The sequence below is a fragment of the Lycium ferocissimum genome, unplaced genomic scaffold (assembly GCF_029784015.1).
Source record: "Lycium ferocissimum isolate CSIRO_LF1 unplaced genomic scaffold, AGI_CSIRO_Lferr_CH_V1 ctg215, whole genome shotgun sequence".
In the NCBI taxonomy this organism is placed as follows: Eukaryota; Viridiplantae; Streptophyta; class Magnoliopsida; order Solanales; family Solanaceae; genus Lycium; species Lycium ferocissimum.
Genome location: NW_026719744.1, coordinates 188,665 through 212,080, shown reverse-complemented (window position 1 = coordinate 212,080; position 23,416 = coordinate 188,665). Strand labels below are relative to the sequence as shown.

The following is a 23,416-nucleotide window of genomic DNA, read 5'->3' as shown; positions in this document are numbered from 1 at the left end:
AAGGGATGCCGAGTCAAGGGCTATACTTTTAAAGAAAGAGCTGAAAGGAGAATTTCAGCTCATGTTCGAAATGGTGAACAAAGTCCTGCTTCCAAGAAAATAGGGTCGCACCAAGACCTCTATCAAAGATTTGGTGAAGAGGCACTGACTGACTACCAGCCTATCAACCTTCCTGCTATTATGATTGAGCGCATCATCAAGGTGAAGAGGGCACCAGGGGGTCAACATGGGCTCCTATATGGTTTTCTTCTGAACAAAGTATTTGCTCACTTCAAGGTCAGGAAAGAAGCATATGTTTTCCATGGGAACTCTGGAAGGGTATACCTAAGAAAAGTGGTGTGGGAAGTGTCTCTACAATCACAAAAGTGCTTGAAGCTCAAGAGATCACTACTGCTGAACTACACAGGGTAAAGGCTGAGAATGCTATCCTTCAAGCTCAGCTATCTAAGAAAAAGAAAGAAATTAGTTCTCAAAGTGCTCTGAAAGCTGCAAGATTGGAAATTGAGAGGCTCAAGTTAGACAATGAGAGGCTGTCATTGAAGGTGGATAAGCTCAAGGATCAGATGATAGAGGACCAGAGAGTCAACGGAGAACGAATAAACAATCTCCTCAAAGCCCTGGCCCAAAATTCACAGAAGCCCAAAGCTCCTTAGCTTGTTCATATCAAATTCATCTTCCTGAGCCTTTTTTAACCCTATTCCCTGTTTTATATTTCTGTGTGACAATGTTCCGGCACTAATGACAATTTCTCCTTTATTCATTTTCTGATTTGGCTACTATGATATGTATCTGTATTACTTGTTTGGGCTTTTTACTCTATTCCGTGCTACTCTAACTTCTTGCATGTTTCTCTTACTTATCATGATAGTGTTGCCCTTGTGGCTCTGAGTTAATACACCTGAACTTCTTGTTGGCTGTGCTTTAATATTTTTGATGATGCCAAAAGGGGAAAGATGCTTTTGTGTAGTGAAAAGATTATGATTAAGGGGGGAGACATATCGAATAAATGATTGTGGTGGCTGTTGTGGGAAGATGTGCTAACCAAGGGGGAAGAACTGGAAGATTGATATGTGATGATAATGTGGCAATGTTTATCTTGCATTTGAAAATGGTATTATGTTGCTAACATGTTGTAGGTGCCTTGACAATGATGGGTTGAAAATGGTATTATGTTGCTAACATGTTGCAAGTGCCTTGACAATGATGATCTGCTTCGCAGGGGGAATAAGTGGGAAGTCGATTCTCGAGGGACCATCACTTATGAGTTGTCATCATCAAAAAGGGGAAAATTGATAGTTCCAAGTGCATTCGTGTTTTAATGATTGTCAAACTGTTTCAAAACCAGATAGAAACCTGGTTTGTAATCTGCTCTCTGTGCACCTACCACCGTCAGTAGAGAATAACTATAAAGCCAAGCCACTTGCTGCACACAAGTACATCAGTGAGTTTGGCCCATGCTTTAGGTCAAAATTGAAGAGTGCTCTCTTTTCACCCCACATGCTCCCACTATATATATATAACATGATGGCAACATATTGAGTAGACTTGAAATCCTAATCTAAATCGTGCAAAGCTGCCGACATAAGTTCTCAAGATCTCTCAAGAACAAAGTTACTTTCAAGCTAAAAAACCAGATCCTGATATGAGTTTAGTCTATGTTCTTTAGGTTTTTGTAAATCCTTGTTCATTTTGTGCTTAAATTGAAAACCTACACTTCTTGTTTGAGAAGCTGTTTGTAGGTATCTTAAAAGTCTCAAAGTGTACTTGCGAGAAGTGTGTTTCCGCAAGCGTTAGTACTGCAAGTGTGGAGGGACTATGGGGTTAGTTCCTAGGTTGCATAAGCTTTATTGTAAGGGTGAAGGATTATGGGAGTTAATTCCTAGCTTACGATAGAGTTGTAACCTAAAGTTGCTCGGTGTAGTGGAGTTGAAACCCTACTGGGGTAGGTCGTGATTTTTAATCCCTTGAGCAAGGAGTTTTCCAAGTAAAAATACTGCGCTGATTCTTGCACTGCACTGCGTAAGGAAACTGGTACACAACCAGGTCCTTCATATACTGTTTGGTAGACACATAGCCTACAACAATAAGATATAGGGTCTCTGTAGTTGATAGTATAACAAAGGGGGAGCACCACAATCTCTTAAATAACTTATGCCCCGCTAGGCATAATTTCAATTTTGAAGGGCAAAAATTAAAGACCAGCCCATTTGAAGGGCAGAAATTAAAGACCAGTCCATTTGAAGGGAAAATTATAGACCAGTCCATTTGAGCAGCAGCACCGTAAGAATTTATGAAAAAAAGTAAAGGACAAAAAATGATTCAAAAGGAATTTACTGGGTGTGTCCAATCTATTTCAAAGACGATACCGGCTTAAAATGTACAATATGGCATTTTGGAGTATCACTAACTTATGAGAGCCGAAAAGTTATAAACCATCCAACACTAGAATCAGCTCACCCATTTGGGAACCTTGTTGGTTTATTTCTTGGACCCACCTTTCCTGTCTCCATTTCCATTCACTCGTCCCTCTACCCACTCCAAGAAAGAAGTGGTCCTAAAAAATTTCTTTTGGTCTCACAAATGCGAGAGAATTCCTAGTGTTAGTCAAAAAATGCAATAATAAAATTGCATGGAGTCCTTCCTGGAAAGAGAAGTATGAATCCATTGCATCAAAATTGGTCTCTTGATACAAAGGAAAAGCACATGCTTAACAGAGGCAATGAGAAATATTAGCTAAGAAAACAAAATACCTGGTGACTGTTCGTGCCTGCAACAAATTTGCGGTGGTCATCTTTGCACAAGAAAGTTGCAGATGTAAACCAAGTTGGGGTGAATATAACAAGGCTATTTTTTGCTGGCTGGAATAAACATTTAAAATAACAAATTTTGGTATAAGCAATCAATTCTTTCTCAACTACAAATGCTACACAGTATGACGGTGGATCTCACAGATTTTGCAGTCCAAATTTAGCACACTGGTTCAGATCCCATACATTAACCTCAACGCCCTTCCTGAAATATCAAATAAGTCATAACAATCATTCTATTTTCCACCATTAAGGTTATCTTGCAGAACCCAATATTCACCGTTACTCACCCAACAAACAATGCATAGTTTTCATCTGCGTCAACCTTGGAGCATAAAATGGTGCCTGAACCACTAACATTCCATGCCGTTTGTGTACCTTTAACACCAGAATCTTCAGATGATTTTGACATTTTAACACACTTCATGCTTGCTTGTCCTTTTATTGTGCACGTAAGCAGGGTACATGACCTATAAATGTATAAGAAAATATACAAATGTAACACGAAGGAATTTAGGAACGAGCCTATTTTACTCTGGGTGAGATTTACATTAAATGCATCTTCCAAGCCGCATCCTTGTTAACTCATTGCCAACACATTGAAAGCACTTCGCTTGGGGTGCTAGTTACTTTTTTTTTAATCAAGTAAAAGAGTGCTAGTTACTAACCCACATTTAGTAACTCATTATCAAAAACTAGGTTGTTTTGCTCACCACTATTGAATACGTTGGCTGTGGATATCAGGAAATATTAATTGAATTTAGTAGCCATCAATTATTCCACTTTAGGCACACTGCAGAAGGGAAACTGTATACAGGTGCTAACACTTACCTGAGAATTCCAAGTTATTAACTATGTGTAGATATTATCATAAGAGGTTTCTTAGTCAGGGATAGCAAATGGGATATTAGGGGATTAACTCTTCGCCAATGTTTGGTTCATATTTAGGGCCACTGATCACTCGGAAGACCAGACTCCATATTAGGTTCATATTTTGCCCCTGGCTAACTAGCGAAGGGTCTTGCTATTTTTTTTTTATATAAGGTACTAGCGAAGGGTCTTGCTAACACATATTAACATCAGAAACAGCACGATCATCAGTCGAGATCAAGAAAAAATAGCCTTTTACATTTACCTTTATCCCTCTTATTCTTCCACTTCCCTATCCTCCCCTATAGTCTATCCATCCTCATATCCAAGAGGTGCCTACCTAAAAAGAAAACAGAGTGCGGAAACTCGTGTATTCTCAAACCTCAACCAATGCAAACTCTTATTTCTTTTTATTATTCCTTTGGATCATCACCTTATACACTCCCTCCTTTTTTCCCTATCTTATTTCTAGTCTCACACAAATACCAATATCAATCATATTGTTTACAACTAATAACTGCAGCGTAACAATCCTATTTACAACTTAACGAAAAGTACAAACTTGTCCTCATAGGAACCACCACATCCCTTGTGCAAAGCCAAACAACCTCCAGGGATATCATTACCAATTCAAGAGTCAATAGCACATTTGAACAGGACAGTCTACCTTCCGCACCAATCAAGAACTGGAGAGTTGCATATTTAAAATAATTGGAGCACCCAGGAAAATGGGCTATTGAGCAATGCATTTTTATCCATGTCTAAGAACGTTCACTTTAACAAGTTGGTGACTCAATGAGCTAACCAGGATAAGATACTTCCAAAAGCAGGTTGAAGACAGTACCTTGATGATGAGTCCTGCCTCTCTTTTCTGAATAGATGCAAGCCGATAACAGAATTATCTTCAGATATTTTATCACTTTGATTTTGATTTGAAATGGATGCACAAACATTTCCATTGACAGGACTAAGCACCTCAATCTGTGCAGTATAAAAGTAGTAAAGGGTGCTGCTCAACACTCAAGAAAACAAAACTTCATTTATCTTGATTTTGATCAAAGAAAAAGTGCTTACCAAGCCATTTCTTCTTGCTACACCTAGAAGCTACAAAAAATTATTAAAAACCACAATGGTTAGATATCTCACAAGCCAAGTAGTTTCGTAGAAGCAGTTGCCACTCAAAGGCTAAATTATTATCTTTAGAAGATGAATATCTAAATTTTATGGAGATCAGTTCTAATATGATATCTGCATGCTATATAGCTAGATGATTTACTGGAAGATGCCAGCACTAAGAAACTATAATCCTCGATTGGGTTTAATTTTAAGCAATAAGCATGTCTACATAAAGCATACAACCTAAAATTGAGCCAAGCTGTCACTTGAAATGCCTCAATCCCTAACATGGAGGAAACATAATTGTTTTGTTCTGTTTCTTCCTGACATTTTTGCTTTCTCTCTTATCTTGACGTTTGGGTTAATGACAAGAACTATCCATTCCATTAACAAGCAAATCAGACCAAAAGTCCTCCGAAGTACAAAGCACTATCAAAGTGCAAGAGGAAAAAAGGCCCTCAGCCAACTTGATTTAATAGTGGAAGAAGCTTCAGCTTTGGTTCATTTTCCGAAGCTTCAGCTTTCGTTCATTTTCCTTTCATACATTTTTCTTTGTAATTTTCATAGGAGTTTCTATACATTGCGATATTCCATAACTAAAACCTTTTTCACCCTTTTCTGAAACTAGAGAGAACTGATAGTGTACTGAAATTCACAACTCCAAACAACACCTAGTGGCTCTAGAAACAACTCCTACGCAATAACTTAACATACAAATATCATCTCTCTATCAAATAAAACTATCCACCCAACCCGTGCATTATACATGTAGAAACACAAATACAGAAAACATTATTCCACAATGAGTTAAAAGAAACACTAAGGGGTCGTTTGGTAGGATGTATTAGAGAAAGTAATACATATATTAACTTTGGTATTATTAATTCCTTGTTTGGTAGTGTTTTCAACCTATGTATAACTAATGGGTAAATAGCGCTTTTGGTCCCCGAGTTATTGCTATATTCCAATTTTGATCCTTGTGTTATTTGACTAAGCATATCAGACCTTCAATTAACCTAAGTGTGTGATTTTTCTGTTAGAAATTCTCTATTTAGTGGACTCACATATTTAATATAATTGTAAATAGATTGCTATCAATTAAAGAAGCCCATTTTTATGATCTAATAAAGTGTTAATTTATAGAAATATCAGTTAATAGCGTATGGGCTTCATATATGAGAAACCCAATACAATTTTCAGATATATTGATGGGCCTATATCTGAAAAGGTACCTATTATAAAAAGTCATCTCGAAGAGTTGCCTTTTCTTATTTATAATGTTGTGGTCCCTGAAACTGTTACCGATTATTTTCCTCTCTGGCTCATTAAGAGAAGTGCCATAAAGAAAGTAACAAGACTTAGAATATCCCTCCTTCCTTCAATTGATTCTTACTATGGACCAAGTTAAATGCCCTAACAAATCTTCTAGATTTATGTAATTGTCTAATGATTTACTTGCGATCTTGTGTGGAGTGTATAAAGTTTTCCATCATTTTCTCCTTTAAACTAACATATGTTAAACTGTTAACAGAATATGTGTTTGGAAAAGAACCAGAAATAGAGCTGATATGAGTCCTTTTTCTTCCCCGCATAACTCACCTCATCATTACTAATACACCCTATTCAGTACTATTTTTATACGCTCTACCAAACGACCCCTAAATGGAATATTAGCCCACAAGTAGAATAATATAGCACATACATAATATAATGAAGTTGAGAGGGACAACTTACAGGGTCAAATTGGCGGTCTATAATTGACGTGACAAGAACACACCTTGAAGCATCAGGCTCCCCCCCATCTCTCCACCACCTTAGGAGCTTCCTTTTGCTCACCCTTTGCTTTAATAACTGCACCCAACAAAATATTTTTTAAGAAAAGAAATACCCTTTGCACTACTGATTGTGAGCTGAAAAGGGTCAATTTCCATTCAAACAAAAATACAATTTTTAGGAAAAAAGATTCAAACTTTATTGAAACATATTAATTAAAAGCTCAAACATTTACCTTTGATTAATCCAAGAATGTCAAAAGTTAAAGCTCTAAGAGAAGGGCAACCAGGGGACTCCAATGTGGTAGTACGAGGCATATTTTTCTTCTTTGTTTGTTCCTATTCACTACTACTTTTATTGAACAAGAAAAACCCACAAATTCCACTACTTAGAAGGTATAAATAAAGACCCAAAAAGGTATTTACAGTGAAAGTTGGAGGAAGGGGTGGCGGCAAACGCCAAAGAGGGAGGAAAGGAAGAAGAGGAGAGAGCGGCACCAGCGGCAATGTAAGATGCACTATTGGGTATTCATGAAATTAAATTGTTCAACACATGGGTTGAGCTCAAAAACATGGCCCAACCTCAGATACCCAACTAAAAAATGAACGGACATAACAATTTTCCTACATCTAATAAATAAAAGGCCCAGCAGGGTAAAATTTAATTTAAAAAAAAATGGGAAATTGATGTGGAAATACAATAAGGACATACTATTGGCACAAAACAACCCAGATTTTAACTATTGGCATCTAATAGCCAAAATACAGAATTCCTTCTTAAATATTGGCGTTATATAACCAACTAATTAAATATACAAATTAATTAATTCTCACCTATTAAAAAAGTATCTCCTTGTATCTCCCCATGTCCCCTCTACGTCTGTAACTGCTTTTATCTCCCAAATAAGCTCCATCTTTCTTCCTTCTTTCTTTAGGTATATTTACAGGAAATCTAAACTTCCACAGATGTATACTCTGATACTTTAGCGATGTTTGATGCTATGTTTAAGAAATTATTTTGGAGTTTATTTGTCTTGCATTTGAGTTTTGAACTTTGTAAGTAAACAATGGTGAGGAAACATGTAACTATGGGGGTTGTAAGAACTTCACACAATAAGGTAGCCGGATATTCTGATTTTGAAGATCCGATATTTGGGGATTCGTATTCTCCACAGGCAAGAGTAGTTGAGGATGAGATTTGGAGTTAAAAAAAAAAAACAATACAATTGAAAAGGGAAAAAAATTGCAATCGGGGATGATACACATAAGATGATGAGAAAGTCAAATCTCATAACACTAAGGGTATTCAGAAGCAATACAATGTTAAATCTAAGAATACATTGAAGGTAAACCCTCTTTAAAGCTTTGCTATTTGATTTCTTTTTGGTTAAAACTTTTTTTTTCATCTCTTTGTACATAATTCCCTTTATCCCCCTTTCTTCTCAAGTCTTCCCTAGTTCTCTGTTTTAGTCTAAAGGAAATGTCAAAAAAAGAACCAAGAAACAAAGTTACAAAGTTTATGGCAAGTTCATATTTCTATTTATGGTTGGTGTGTTGCCTAATGTGTGTTTTTCCTGGTGTGCTGGTCCTCCACAGTTCTAAATCCATATGTCATACCAATGGAATACTATGTATATAGGATTTTAGGCTCTAATAAAGTGTTACATTGAGAAGTAATGTGAGATAGTTTGTATATATAAAAATGTGATACATTGAGAATGTGATACATTTATTGCCCATTCCATTATATTGCCAACACTCATGTGATACATTGAAAAGTGTTAGATATACATTGTGTGATATACATTATATGTTAATACATAAGGTACACAATAGGATGTACATATAGTGTGAATTGATCTCATTTTTTCACATTCCTGCCCCAATTTTCCTTATGTACAATTGTTTGGTGGTGTTGAAAAAATCTTCAAGAGTAGTTAATCATTGAAAATTTACAGACGTAGAGGGAACATGGGGAGATACAAGGAGATACTTTTTTAATAGGTGAGAATTAATTAATTTGTATATTTAATTAGTTGGTTATATAACGCCAATATTTAAGAAGGAATTCTGTATTTTGGCTATTAGATGCCAATAGTTAAAATCTGGGTTGTTTTGTGCCAATAGTATGTCCTTATTGTATTTCCACGTCAACTTCCCCACTTGGCCAATTAAGAAGTTTGGCATGTTTTGGGCTTGCAACATTGCTACTTACCATAGTTGACTGCCATAGTTCTCGAACCCTTGATTTAGACTTGCCGTTACCACTTGTGCTAAATAGTTGGGGTTTTGGACTAGTAGTGTCACCAGAGTCTGATTCACTTGACATTTGAGAGTCAAGCTTGCTCCATGCAGTGCTAGTTCTAGCCAAGGCATCAGTATCCTGTCTATCCTTATCGACAGTGTCGCTTCTTCGGCTGGGGGTTCAACGGTCTCCCATATTTGCTAGGTTCAGGTCTATTTAGGCTTGCTCTTGAGGACGATGATGCGTTTCAAAGAAACGATGACGTTTGGGTTTCACCATGTGTCATAATACTGATATCTTAGGATGGGACAACAGTCATACCACTAGCTGGAGAATGATTGTGGAGATACATAGTATCTTCCATGGGGTTTGGTGATTTTTGAGCGCCGAAAAACCACCCCATGGGGTGTGGAGAGTTTTCTGGTATACTCAAATGGGGAACTGGTTTGGGTGTGGAAGCATTTGTTAGATACCCTACTCTTGGGCCCACCTGCTTTTCCACTTTTTTGGTTTGGGGTGGGGTGCGAATTTACAGATCTTTTTGGATTCTATCTGCCAAATCTTTAGGATTGTAGTCCGTAGGGGTCCATTTTATTGGGTATTGTACATTGGGTCTATAGGTCCTAGGTGAAGGAAAATAATTGGGCCCATTGGTGATGTGGTCAATTTTTCTTTTACCTTGGGCCTTTTCTTTCACTTTACTCGTTGATGGTTCCCCGTCTGGGGAAGGTTCCGACAAGGCTTTTGCCTGAAATTTAAAATGCTGGGTTTCAAAGAACTTACCTGTAGTTGCATTGTAAGATTTTACCTGGGTTGGTATGGCTGCTTTCCGTATGCTTTTTCCTTCTTTTCCTTTGCCCTTCATTTGTATTGGCTTCTTCTTCTTAGGAAAAGTTACTGTTTTCCATTCTCCACTTTTCGGTAGGTCGCTTTCCGAATTTTTGCAGCTTATCGATTTTTGGAATTTCAGTTGCAAAGGTGCATTTTTGTGCCGTGTGGCCAATTCTTCCACAACCCTTGCACAGGATTCCTTCACCCTTATAAATCACCGCCTGTTGTGACTTTCAATGCTAACTGTTTGTGTTACCGGTATGTGCAGTGGGATTTGTAGCATATCCTCCCCTTAGCGTTAACGATGTGCACAAGTTAATTTTGAGTAACTTTCCAATTTTTCTACCTACTCTCTCCAGGATTTTCCTATCATAGAATTCGTACGTAGTTGGGAAACTATAAGCCAGATCGCCGTATAGGAGATGTTTGTTTCCCTGGGGACGAAATTTGGCTCCCATTTCCGCACAGAGAGGAAATTTCCTGACATAAACCACGGACATTGTTCAAGGGCTTTGGTGAGGTTTTCCTCTTTATGGAATTTAACAATAACGATGTCCCAATCCAAATCAACCAGGATTAGGTGCTCTAGTGGTTGCCATAGATCCATCAATTTTGATTTGACGATGTGGTGGAGAATTTTTTTTGCTGAAAATTTTAATAATTAAGGAGTTTCTCCATTGTTGGTATAGTCTGTTCATCTCCTCCTCAGAGAGACAGATTGAGTCTTTAGAACTTTCTCCTTCTTCTTCTGAATTTTGAACATCACTGTTGTGAAGTGTGTCTTGGTATGTATTGGAGATGGTATTGTCTTTCTCTAATACTACTTCTTTGTAACTGTGTTTTGGATTTTGGTCGTCCTCTATTAGGGTGGTTCCGGTGATAATGAGGGTGGAGTTTCCATTGCTGGGCTATAGGTTTTGGTCATGGGGGGAGTGTGGTTTTAGAGATTGGTTAGAGTTTCTCTCTCATCCCCAACACATTTTAAAGTTACCTAGTTCTATAAAACTTTGATTGTTTATGTTCAAAATTTTGTGTTGTTACTCTTGCTACTAAAATGTATTAGACGGTATTAATTAGGATTTTAGGTAGTATATAATGATAATGTAAATATTTTTTACACTATTAATGTGGTTTAACCTGTGATAGTATGCTAATTACGATTTTTATCAGGTTATCAATTAGTAATTGTAGCTTATCATAGAATATGTCTTGCACTGTTTTTGCATTGAACATACATTTTAATTTGTATAAGTCACACATTGTATTAGGTGAAAAGTGCACCCGGGGGAGTTCGCATGACCCAATGCTCAGAAGGTCCGAAGAGTCTTTACAGCTGGCTTCCACTCCTACCAACTCAGGTCACATCAATCAACATTGGTCTAAGTGCTGGAGCATGTATGGGCATTGGAGCCGCGGAGAGGTCACATCAGTTGTACTTAGGGGTTTGAAAAGTCCAACTTTGACTTATATAAGAATATCTTTGGGGGGTGGGGGTGGGGGAGGATCATCTAGCCCACACTTTTTAACACTATCTCTCTTTTCTCTCTAAGGAATATACACTAGATCATCCATTATTTCAAATAGTTACATTCTTGAATCATTTCTTGCTTTTTATCTCGCATTGTGCTTTACTCGTACTTACTGTCACGCTAATTGGACTCATAAAAGAGTTTTCAAGATCGGGTACGCCTCACATGTCTTCAAACCCTATAAAAACAAATCTCTAATTGATTTTCTGATTTAATCAGTTTTCACCGGAAAAAACACATTATAAATTTTGGTAATAATACAAAAAGGCCAAACGTTTAATAACTTCTTGTATATGGGGATTTGGGGACCCAAAGCTTCAATCAAAGACAACAAAATAAAATATTGTCTAAGGCTGCGCAAGGAAATTGATAACAATAATTTTTTCTTGCACAGATTAACTTGGTAGTCTAATATAGTTGAGAGTACTGATGCATTTTATTTACTCTTTGACATTACTGCAAGCTAAGTTAGAATTTTTATTAAAGAAAAATCCAACTAAGTTATGAATCTCATTTTTAACTCGTAACACTGCGGTGTTAATTGTAATTTGTAGTCCTAAGCATGAAGTATTTGTCAGCTGATGTACCATTTTTGGGCCATGTTTAGCAGCAACGTCTCTCCGCAATTAGTGTGAAATAGAGTAACTGGGAAGGATTATATTTTTATATATATAGTGTATCATCATATCATATCATACTATTCTAAAAGTGGAAAGACCCTAAGTTGAAAAATTGAATTACCAAAATGTCCACCAAATGTTGAACGACTTTTTTTACCCGTAAGTCATTCAATATTTTCTGAACATTAATTGTACAAAAATGTAAATATACAAAATAAGTAATTGATAAACATTACTTCACATTCGTGGTATGCATACAAAACGACAAAAACATTCATATCTATGATTAAGGCTGTTGAGTTTGACTCTTCCATTTCCCTAAATGTATGAACGACACCACGTAATGGAAGTATTATGTATTAATTGGTGACTTTAGCTAAATAAATTACTCCTCCATTACTCATTAATTTTCATACATCGAATCATCAACGATACTCCTTTTAATAGCCAATCCAATACGTTACCCAACCGTTTTTTCTTCATTCTTATAATGTACATTGAAGAGAATTTGAGGTGTTGCAATCAGTTAGACATATAGGTCAGAATGATTCATTATTGCGAATGACCATTCCATTAGTTTGCTTACTGGGCAAAGAGAAATATCTTGAAAGGTGGAAGGCTTGAAATTATAGATATATGGCGTTACGAGGTGAATGTTATGTTCTGTGACCAATTCTTACCAACACTGGTTTCTCTTTTCAATTCTTTTTCTATTTGTTCATACATAATTATCCAAAGAGGAACTTTCATTTTGAATCAATTTTTCACATAATGCATCTTTCTGACAATTTCTTATCATTTATCAATACCAGCCAGCGATGGAAAAGAGAGGTTGGTAGTATTTGAAGCTTCCGGCTCCGGGAGGGGAGGGGTGGGGCGAGGGGGGGTATTCTTTTTATTTAGTAATAAATTACGGTGTTCTTTTTTACTCTCTAAATTTGTTGAATTTCATTGTTATCATTTTTTTTTCCGTTGGTTTTCCTTGGACATGAAATTATGCATTTTATGTGCTTTTATTATTATATGCATACAATAGTTTGGTAGTACGATATTACTGTAACATAACAGAAGAAGCAAGTCAATTGAGACGTGAAGAGATATTATTGTCAAAATGGCTAAAAAAATTCAAAAAATTTGGGGACTACATGGAGAGATTGAAAATAAAGAGATATTATCACCAGATGATGTTGAAGCACCAAATAAGGAGCGATCCTACTTCTTGCAATTCAAGAGAGTACTCCAATATTGATCAAGTGATCAGTTATAATTTCCCCTCAAATAAGTATTAGACACGACTAAGATTAGGCATGTACACAATTAAGCAACCAACAACTAGCTGAGCTTATCCATTAAACTACAAATTCAATGCTAAAACAAACATGGTTAAATGAGCCTAGACATGATTGACACAAATCATTCACAGCTTTTATCCAAACATGGTGGGCTGCCCCTGAATTCTAGACTAATCGTAGGGTTTACTGAAGCAAAAGTAACCATTATATGCTAATATTATGAGCAACTGAGCAAGATTAGCAACTAGCCATTTAGCTAAACAAAGAAAGGCCACTTTTAACTAAATCAGAGTAATGAATCATAGATTAACTATATCACTAGCATATTTTCCAAATACGATAGTGATTGAGTCATTAGGCACATAATGATAAAAGACAGACAGGGAAGGACTACACCTAAGTAGAAACAAAACAAGCATGGTATCAAAATTACACAAACCACCACATGCTGATTCCTAAATAAGTGAACCCTAAACTGTCACGACCCAACCCCGTAGGCCGTGACTAGTGAAAGTTAGAAGTTCGTGATTCTTAAAAGCTTCTTATGATACTAAAGATGAGATGTTTTCTATGATGAATATTATGATGATGATTTTAATTCTAGAAATTTCAAAGCTCATGGTTTTAATGCTATTATGAGATCATTGAGTTTATTTCAGGATTTCCTTGATTCTACTCATTGTTGTCGATCTCATCTTATGTTACTTGTTCCTTCAAGGTGAGATATAACAATAATGATTGCTCCATAATATAAATCGGAGGTTACCAACCTTACATCACTCCGATCAAGTTGTAGCGTTCATATGAGCTTTCATGCATGCTATTTACATTATATATACGTACATGTTATATTTATGGATCGGGTCGTACGTTCTTCAAAGACAAACATATTATATTTATGGATCGGGCCGTAGTTCCTTGGCACTAACATATGATATTTATGGATCGGGCCGTAGTTCCTTGGCACTAACATATGATATTTATGGATCGGGTCGTACGTTCCTCGGCACTAACATATTATATTTATGGATCGAGCCGTACATTCCTCGGCACTAACATATGATATTTATGGATCGGGCCATATGTTCCTCGACACTAACATATTATATTTATGGATCAAGTCGTACGTTCCTCGACACTAACATATTATATTTATGGATTGGTCCGTACGTTCCTCGGCACTAACATATGATATTTATGGATCGGACAGTACGTTCCACGACACTAACATATTATATTTATGGATCGGGCCATAAGTTCCTCGGCACACACACACACACACACACACACACACACATATATATATATATATATGCTTACTTACATATGATTTCTAAGATTCAAGCATTACATATTATCCATTCCCGGATGACAGGTTATCTTGGTCTCATGTTATGTTCCACGTTTCTTCTTATGTTATTTTCATGCCTTACATACTCAGTACATTATTCGTACTGACGTCCCTTCTTGTGGACGCTGCGCTCATGCCCGTAGGTAGGCAGGGAGATGGATCAGACTCGTAGGTGTTTTATCAGTAGATTCTCAGGGGCACTCCACTTAATTCAGAGCTGCAGTCTATTTGGTATTGGTTCTTATGATCATTTGTATTCCATGTAGAGGCTCGTAGACGTGTGTGTACAGTTAGATGTTTTACAGCTCCAGCGGTTCATATTATTGTATAATATATTAGTAGCCTTGTCGGCTGGTGATGATGGGCATAATTGTTGATGATTATATAGAGATGCATCGTTATGTTGTGGTAGATGTCCTTACAGGTTATGACAACCATGAGCTACTTTTGGGGTCCATCCAGAAATAATTATGAGATGTATGCATAGAGGTATTCGGTAGGTTAGCTCCGGGTGCCCGTCATGGCCCTCTAGTTGGGTCGTGACAGTGGTGCACAAGACACCTATAAACAAGACTATACTAGACACGGTCTGTAGACAATCCTAGAATGGAACTGCTCTGATACCACTTCTGTGACGACCCAAACCGATGAGTCGTGACGAGTGTCTGACATCTAGTGACCAAACACACCTATACACATATCTGAACCATACTGAACATCAAGGGCCCATAAGTGACTAAAACTGATCTCATACTGCCTCATGAAGGGGTGACATCATGAACTCTGTACATTTACATACATACAAGCTGAAAGAACAGTGCAAGCCAACTGGGCCACTACATATACTGTACACAAAAGAATAGGATCCGACAAGGCTACATCATCTGACATAAACCTGTCTACAGACCTCTACTTGAATATCAAGCTGTAGAAAAGACGGGACAGGGACCTATCATACCCATATGCATATAAATCTCAAAAGAATGGCATACCAAAATAGACTGCAGCTCCGGATCAAATGGAGCGCACTGACCACTGCTGGATATAGAGGTCCTACGGAGCTGGACATGAACGCAGCCCCCCGAGTAATAGGGGAGTCAGTACAGACAATGTACTGAGTATGTAAGGCATAAGAGTAACATAAGTACAAGCATAAGAATCATGAACGGAATCTGGAACTCAAAGCTAAACTAACTGTCTGCATCAATTTGTATGAACAAGTATCTGTATAACTGAAAATGCCTCTGTGGGCGCATAATCTGCATGCTCTCAATGATAATCATACTCATGTATATAAACATAGGTCATAGTGCCGAGGAACGTTCAGCCTGATCCGTATCCCATATAATAGTGCCGAGGAACGTATGAACCGATCCATATATCATCATCAAGGTGCACCAGCCGATCAGGTGGTAATGCGTATATAACGCCTATCCATTTTCCCATACCCCATGTACATATAATAGACACGTATATAACGCCTTCTGGTCATGGGTCAATATGCATATGTATGTGAATGCAATGCATAACTGAAATGTATACATAGAACTCTCGGAGTGACATAAGGTCATATAACCTCCGATGGACAAATTTTTAGCTAAGATCATCAACATAAGTAATCTCAAGACCTATGAACAGAAGGAACAATCATACGGGGTATAGGGATATCAAAGACTGAAATACGCCTAGTGCTTCTAAGAGTAGAGTAATATGGAAGCTCATTTAATCGCTTGTTGGCTCATAACATAGAATCATGCCAAAATGAAGAAGCAATAGCCTTAACATACCTTAACGCCTCCTTAATCGTTTAACGTTCTCCTTCCACATTCACAAGATCTACATTTAAAAGGATCATACTAAGGTTAAGTCTTAAAGACACTCTTAAGTTCAAACTAGAATAATTCATGAGCTAGCGAAAATTGGACAGCATTTCCCTTGTTTTATGGACTTCCATTATGCCATATAATAGCTCCCAGTCAACCATTATCATCAATTTCGTCATTAAGAGACTTCATTACACGCCCAAAACTCCTTTTCATAACCAACACACAACAACAATTTCAATACAACTCTATATACACACGTGTACCACACATCCTCATCATCATTACTACCATTCATAGCAAGATTATACCCAAAGAACTCTAACAATTACAACTCAAGTCAATTTATTACTCATAACATCATCAAACCCACATTTGGACATCCTCTTTTGCTTTCTTTCCCTCAATCAAGTTATCAATAACTAGACACTCTAAATAATATGTATAGAAACTCACTTTAATCACACAAGAGCAAGCTTTGAACCAAATCATTCACTGAAGTGAAACCCCAACTGTAACACCAAAGAAAATCTTGAGTTCTACAAACCCCAGTGAGCCTTCCAACACTTAGATCCTTTGATTCTTGCTATTTGATCTATGATCTCTTTTGGGTTGTGTGGATATGCTTGGAGGAAGATTGTAGAGCTTTTAAGACTTGGGGAAATGTTGGAAATGATATAAATGAGCAAGGGTCGTCTATATATAAAAAAATAAAAAACTGGCCCAGCCCGATTATACGGTCATTTATACGGTCCGTATAACTTATACGGTCTGTATAAATGGACCGTATAATCCCACCATGGTTGCACCCTTCTCTGGAATGGTTATAACCATTATACGGGTCGTATAACTTATACGGTCCGTATAAGTGGTCGTACAACCCAACATTTTTTGAAACTTTCTCGCGTCGATTCGTTCAACTCCCAATCCTTATGTAACTTTATTGACACTTATATAACACTCACTAACCATCTGACAGGACCTATAGCTCTTCCTCAAGACATTACTAAATAAATATTAGCTCAATTATTACGAAAACCTTTCCAAAAATGACTTGCATTTCACTTCCTTTGACGAACTTAGTTTCACCGATTCATATGACTTTAAAATCTTGTGGTACGCACTGAAAACTGTCAACTACTTTCCTTAACCTCATACGAACTTCATGATCACCTAGAGCTCGCGTTGGTCTACTCACAATGCAACGGTCCGAACCTCCGAGATGTAACATTGCATATGCATTAACCCTTTTCTTTTTATTTTATTTATTTCTCTATAAGTAGAGATGTAGTCTTTTATTTTTCAATGCAAGAAACAATTCAAGAATCAATACAAAGAGTTATAGTTTATTGTCTCTTCAATTTTCTCTTCCGTTTTTCCGATTCCATAACAACTTATTCATATATTTACTTCTTTATGTTTTAAATATTTTTAGTAAAAATCTTGACTTCACACTTGTAATTTCTTCTCGCTCAAAATATGATTGCGACCTCCATCTATAGTGATTGGACATGTCTCTAACCAGGGGCTAAAATAGAGGAAATTGTCGGTGCCACATTCCTAAATATTAGGAATCCATTGCAAATGTGTAATGCCACAAGCCCACATCTACTGAGATTCGACTTGGCTTTTGACGCAGTTGGCTGGGTTGGATGGCGTGCATCCATGACGGAGGGCCATTTCAATTAGGAGCGTTTAGAGGAAATTGAAAATTAAATCAAATCGATTTAATTCGAAAAAAAAGGATATAGGTTTGATTTGGTAATAAACTTAAAAAAATCGATTAGGTTTAGTTTGATTTGGTGTTGAAACAAAAAAACTAAACCAATTTGTTAATACACACATATTTATAATTAGGAGAATTTATTGACAGAAATTGACGTTTTTAATTTTTGTCCCTCACATTGTTGGTCTTTAATTTTTGTCCTTTATTTAAAAAAGTGGCCGGAAATATCCCAAGATTCTGGATTTGAATCCCGGCTCAGTAAAAAAAAAATTGCAAGCCTTATAAGGCATAATTTAGTTATGTTGTAGTTCGAAGTTAGACTTATAAGACATAACTGCTGTAGTTCTAAGTTATGCATAAGATAAAAGTTATGTCGGACAAGACACAACTTCTATATAGAAATTATGCATTAAGGCATAACTTGCCTTGCAAGTTTTTCTTTTACTCTGCAGGATGCTATAAAAGTTAAGGCCTAACTTTTGCGTGAATAAATTTTTAGGTGGTGTGGCATTTGTTAAGACTCTTGTATACAAAGTCTGGGCCACTATATGGGCTTGGGCAAGCAAATTCTGGCGACTCCAATTTTATTTGATGTTCTCGAAGGGACAAATTTGGCCCCTACATGGACAATTCTACTTCGAAGAAAATAGCGCACCAAAAGCATATGGTTTTGACTTTGACTTTGATGATGAACTTCTTGCAAAACAAATTTACTTTATTCGCTAGATGCATCGTGCTTCCTTTTTTATTTTATTTTATCTTAGCTTTTCTTTTTGGTCTTGTCTTGAAGCTGTATTATACAATGTGAAACAGACTTTAACACAGTCACCTTTAGGATGCTCCAAAGCAGCCGACACCAATCAGATAATAACATTTTGTAGAGATTTATTAATGAAAAGCACGGCCGATTCAAAATTTGCTAATTAAAATGCGACTCACTTTTTTGTCAAATTAAAAAATTAATTGTTTCAAAATTTAGATAATTAGGCCGAAAATTCATTATCGCGGGCCGTGATAATACTTCAAATCTGTCATACATCATGTACAAGCATATATGTACTTGTGTTTGCATTACGACAAATTCTTGCTCATCACTCAGTTGAAAGTTGAAAGCGATTCTTATCTATATTTTCCACTTTTAAATGATGGATGGAAATCTTTTATAGACCTAAGTGCTAGCTTGTCAAAGTTGTACTTTTATCGAAAAATATGTGATCTTCTGTACACTTTTATTTCTCAAAAGAAATATGCATCAGAAATTTTACACAGCACTTAAGTGATCGAAGAATTGCAATTCTATCACCACACCTAGATATTTAGCTCAGTTGGAGAAAAACCCTCCAGGAAAGAATATCGACAGGCGACAGCGCTCTTTAATTAAAGCTCATTTTTGGGCAGCTTGGTGTATTTAATTAGTCAACAGCTACTAGAACTGATACAATATACTCTTACGCATTATTAGTAGGTACAAGGAGCGCCAAAAAGTAATACATTTTCTTACAAATTATATGCATTGATGATACAAAAATAATATTTTACATCAGATCACTTATAACTGCAGGTAGTTCTCTATACGGACATTAATCGATAACCTTAATAAATGGAAAGCAATCTTCTACAGGGGTTAATAAATCAAGATATAATTTTAGTGTGAGAAAATTTTGCATAATATAATTTAAATCCAAATGAATTCTCCGGTACTTGCAAGGTACTTCCTCCATTCCATAATATGTGATGTTTTTAGCGAATAACGATACCCCTTAAGAAATTGCTGCTTATCCACACCCCTTAAAAAATTGCTTACTCCTAGGAAATTATGAGTGTTTTTACTAACTTACCCCTAATTAATGCCTAGAAAAAGAAAAGCTATTTAATGATTCTTGATTATAAATAAGGGTAAGTTTGGAAGAATAAGATCAATTGCTTCTTGAAATTCTAAAACACCACTTATTTTGAAACAAAATAAAAAGTCTAAAACACCACTTATTATGGAATGGAGAGAGTATCATTTAACAAGAAAGGAGAAAACTCACGTTATATTGGGTTTACAAATTTTGACTTTAGGGAAGATCTCGATAAAAGAAAAATTAGAACACTTCTCTGGTTATAAGTTCAATTCATGCAATAATTTGTAACACTGCAGCATTACGAAGAAGACTTCTATGAGGTTAGCTACCTTGTGTACATATACTGCTATTGCCAAGAAACAAATTAAAGCCATACTCAATGAGTACTCCTCACTGCAACCTAGTATCATGATTATGGAATTAACAGCAGTATCCTCAGTTTTCTGCTCAAATGAATGTCATAAAAAAAAAATGGGGTACGGTTCACAGAATTTCCCAAACTCTTACTTGCTGAAAGAATCTAAATTCTTTATTAGCTCAAGGGAAACTCACCAGTAAACAGAAAATTTACAAGGTTGATTTGATCAAATTACAAGCATATCATATTGTCATATAACCTGATCATCGGCAAACCAACAATACAAAATCCTATTAGAGAAAAGATGTAATCAAAGTAAGCTAGAGGTTACGAACTAAATAGTTCAAAAATGGTCAACGGCCGGAAAAAATCATTTCCCAAAAATACTTTCTAAGAACTCGTAGACAGAGAGAGGGAGTTTAAGCTAATTAGAAGTGAATCAAGAAACAAAATACAACGAAGGCTTATAGTCTAGTTGTGCTGGTGGGAATCGTCCACACAATAAGGTGTGAGTACGTTCAATTCGCAGTATGCCTCTTCCCTTTTTCCGATCTCCCAATATAATAGAAGAAAGTTAAGAAAAAAAAAAACAAAGAGAAAGAATACCCCTTGGATGAATTCCTTCATGTTAAAATGGAGGTCGGCCTGTTGACCAATAGCCCTCAGGAGGTAACTGAATGGAGTTGAGAAGATTTGGTGGCGGCGTCCCATGAAACAACGAAGGGTCACCTAGTAATTGTTGTTGTTGGTGTTGCTGCTGCTGTTGTCCTCCAGGAGATCCTAGTGAAGGCATTGGAAGTGGGTTCTGATCGTCCTCTTCCAATGGAAGCCTTTCATAAGCAGCATTACTAAATGAAGCAGCCATAATAACCACAGGCCCAGACGCCATAAGCGTCCCCACAACACTTCCTCCTACCACTTGTCCTTGTCCTCCAGCTAAATAAATAGTCAACCCTGAAGCTGTTGGAGGAGCTGGAGGTGGAAGAAATGATCCAGATAATGATAAGATCTCGAATCGACCGTGTAGAGTTACAATCTCACCAGGTGAGGCTGGTTGTTTTAAGTTGACATTAGTAACATTGCCCGTTCCACTCATAATACACACTCCTCTTTGCCTTCTCCTGGAAAAATTGGAAACGCTTTCCATTACATCACAACCATCAGCGATTTCGATGATATGTGTTCGGAGGGCATTGGCGCTGTCTCGGTTGATGATAATGGGAGGCTTGGGCTTGTTTTTTGATCCGGCGGGCCTGCCTCTTGGCCTTCTGTTCATCGGATCTCCTTCCTCATCCATAGCCTTTTACTTCAATATTTCTACAAAAATGGAAGTACTAAGTAAGGAAAGGAGGTAATGATTCAAAAGATGGATAGTGGTGGGAGGTAAAAAGTATGTGTGTTTGTTTTCTCTTTTTCTTGCTTTCAGACTATTTTCTGAGGAGGATCTTGATTATTGCAAGGTACTCATAGACTTGTTATAAGAAGAGGTGAATTTGGGAGCATTTATGTTCTTCACTTGAAGAAGCTAGCTGGCAGCTTTGTCTTAGGGTTAGCTAAATAAGCTTTGAGAAATAAGAAGTGACTTAGGGTGTGTTTGGTGTGGAGGAAAACGATTTTCAATTGTAATTTGGTTGGTCAAACTATTTTGAATTTTTTTTTCTTAAGCAAAATAAATTTCTTAAAAATCAGGAAAATGACTCCTTATATGAAAGTAGAGAAATCAAGTTCTACATTAATCATCTCCTCCCAACCCAACATCACAACCCCCTCAGCCAGGCCCTTCTATCCCACAGTTGCCAAGATTATATTATAAATATTCTTGGAATAATATTTTCTTCTTACTTACTAAACACCAGAAAATAACTAAGAAATTCAGTTATTGTTTGAAAAAATATTTTTCGTACAATATATTTTCCTTCCTACAAAAACACCCTTAGATTGACCATATATGGGTTGTGGTGTATCTGTTCTTTGGTTTTGTTAATTCCGCGTGCAAAAGGGCGGTGGATGGGTCCTCCCTCCCCTCCCCGTGAGGCATACAAGGAAATCAATCAAGGTTTGATCATTGGTTTCTATAGACTTTTTTATGACATTATTTTATCTTTGACTCTTATGAAAGGGCTATTCTTTTTGTATTTGAATTTTCAATTGAATGTCTCTTTTTGTCATTAATAATATACTCTTATAGGAGTTAGCACGAAAATTACACGGTATTTAGGGTGATTGTGACATGTCATGTAGGAGTATATGTTTATTCTATGTTATTAAGTCTTTCTTTTGATTGCTATAGTTTCGTTCTTCTCAAATACTATATCATGTAAAATGAATAGTTGTCGAAACCCTAAACCCCTCGCTGAGTATTTAAAATTCCCTGTGTCAATTTGGTTGGCCTGTCTCGATGACTCGATCCATAAACTTTCTTCATTTTCGTTGACTAAGAAGAAAACAAAAACCTTCTCTTCCTCACATGCGTAGAGGCTATACTTGATTGGTTAAGCTTTTCCCTTTTTTATTCAAAGTTAAATCTTCCGACCATATTGTATTATGTTTCACTTACCACTTGCATGGAACTTTGTGTTCTTATATGTTGCTACTTACTAGCTGTCATTTGTTCTATACAACTAATTTACAAGTATTTTCAAGTATGAGCAAATCCTAAAAGTAAAAAGAAAGTAATTGAAGAGCACAAGTTGTAATATTAGCCCTATTTTACAAGTATAAGTTTTATGCATCGATGGAGTGAAAAATATTTACACTATCAAGTTATTTATAGGAGTGGGGACGGGGTGTGTGGGTGGGGGGGGGGGGGGGGGGGCGGTCGTGTTTCATTTTTTTCCAATAACCACATGGACCATATTATATATCTTGTGCAAACTCTCAAGTCTTGTGAAACTTTTTAATTTTCCTCAGTTTTAGCAACCGTGGGTCCATTATGCTTGAAAAGTGTCAAATCCCCCGTATCTCGCGGGTCATTTTTTTTGCAACTCCATCTTCTAGATGTGGTCCATTTCCCTCGTGACTCCCTTCTCATTGCTGAAGATTTTCTTGCCTTTTTTCTTTTCACTTTGTATAAATTCCTACAATTAATTTCATAGCTGAAGGTGTATAAATGTGGCGCTGTATTATTGAATGAACGGTGGTTCAGCGGATTACTAAAAATAAAGTTTAACATGAGTTTCGAAGTATGAATAAACATTGACCATGGAGAACACACAAATTTTTTAGATTG

General features: G+C 36.7%; 1 protein-coding gene and 1 pseudogene across 1 annotated transcript; both read right to left on the bottom strand.

The window, feature by feature from the left end:
• Positions 1-1,958: 1,958 nt before the first annotated feature.
• Positions 1,959-7,193, bottom strand: LOC132043151 (uncharacterized; annotated as a pseudogene).
• Positions 7,194-19,990: 12,797 nt separating this feature from the next.
• LOC132043137 (AT-hook motif nuclear-localized protein 22-like) lies at positions 19,991-21,712 on the bottom strand. The gene has a single exon (XM_059433624.1). It carries the CDS (start codon positions 21,482-21,484, stop codon positions 20,816-20,818), a length of 669 nt encoding a protein of 222 aa, XP_059289607.1. The 5' UTR covers positions 21,485-21,712; the 3' UTR covers positions 19,991-20,815.
• Between the last annotated feature and the right edge of the window lie 1,704 nt (positions 21,713-23,416).

What these genes read in the sequence shown, in the direction of transcription:
- LOC132043137 (XM_059433624.1), bottom strand. Translation starts at nt 21,484, where the DNA reads ATGGATGAGGAAGGAGATCCGATGAACAGAAGGCCAAGAGGCAGGCCC.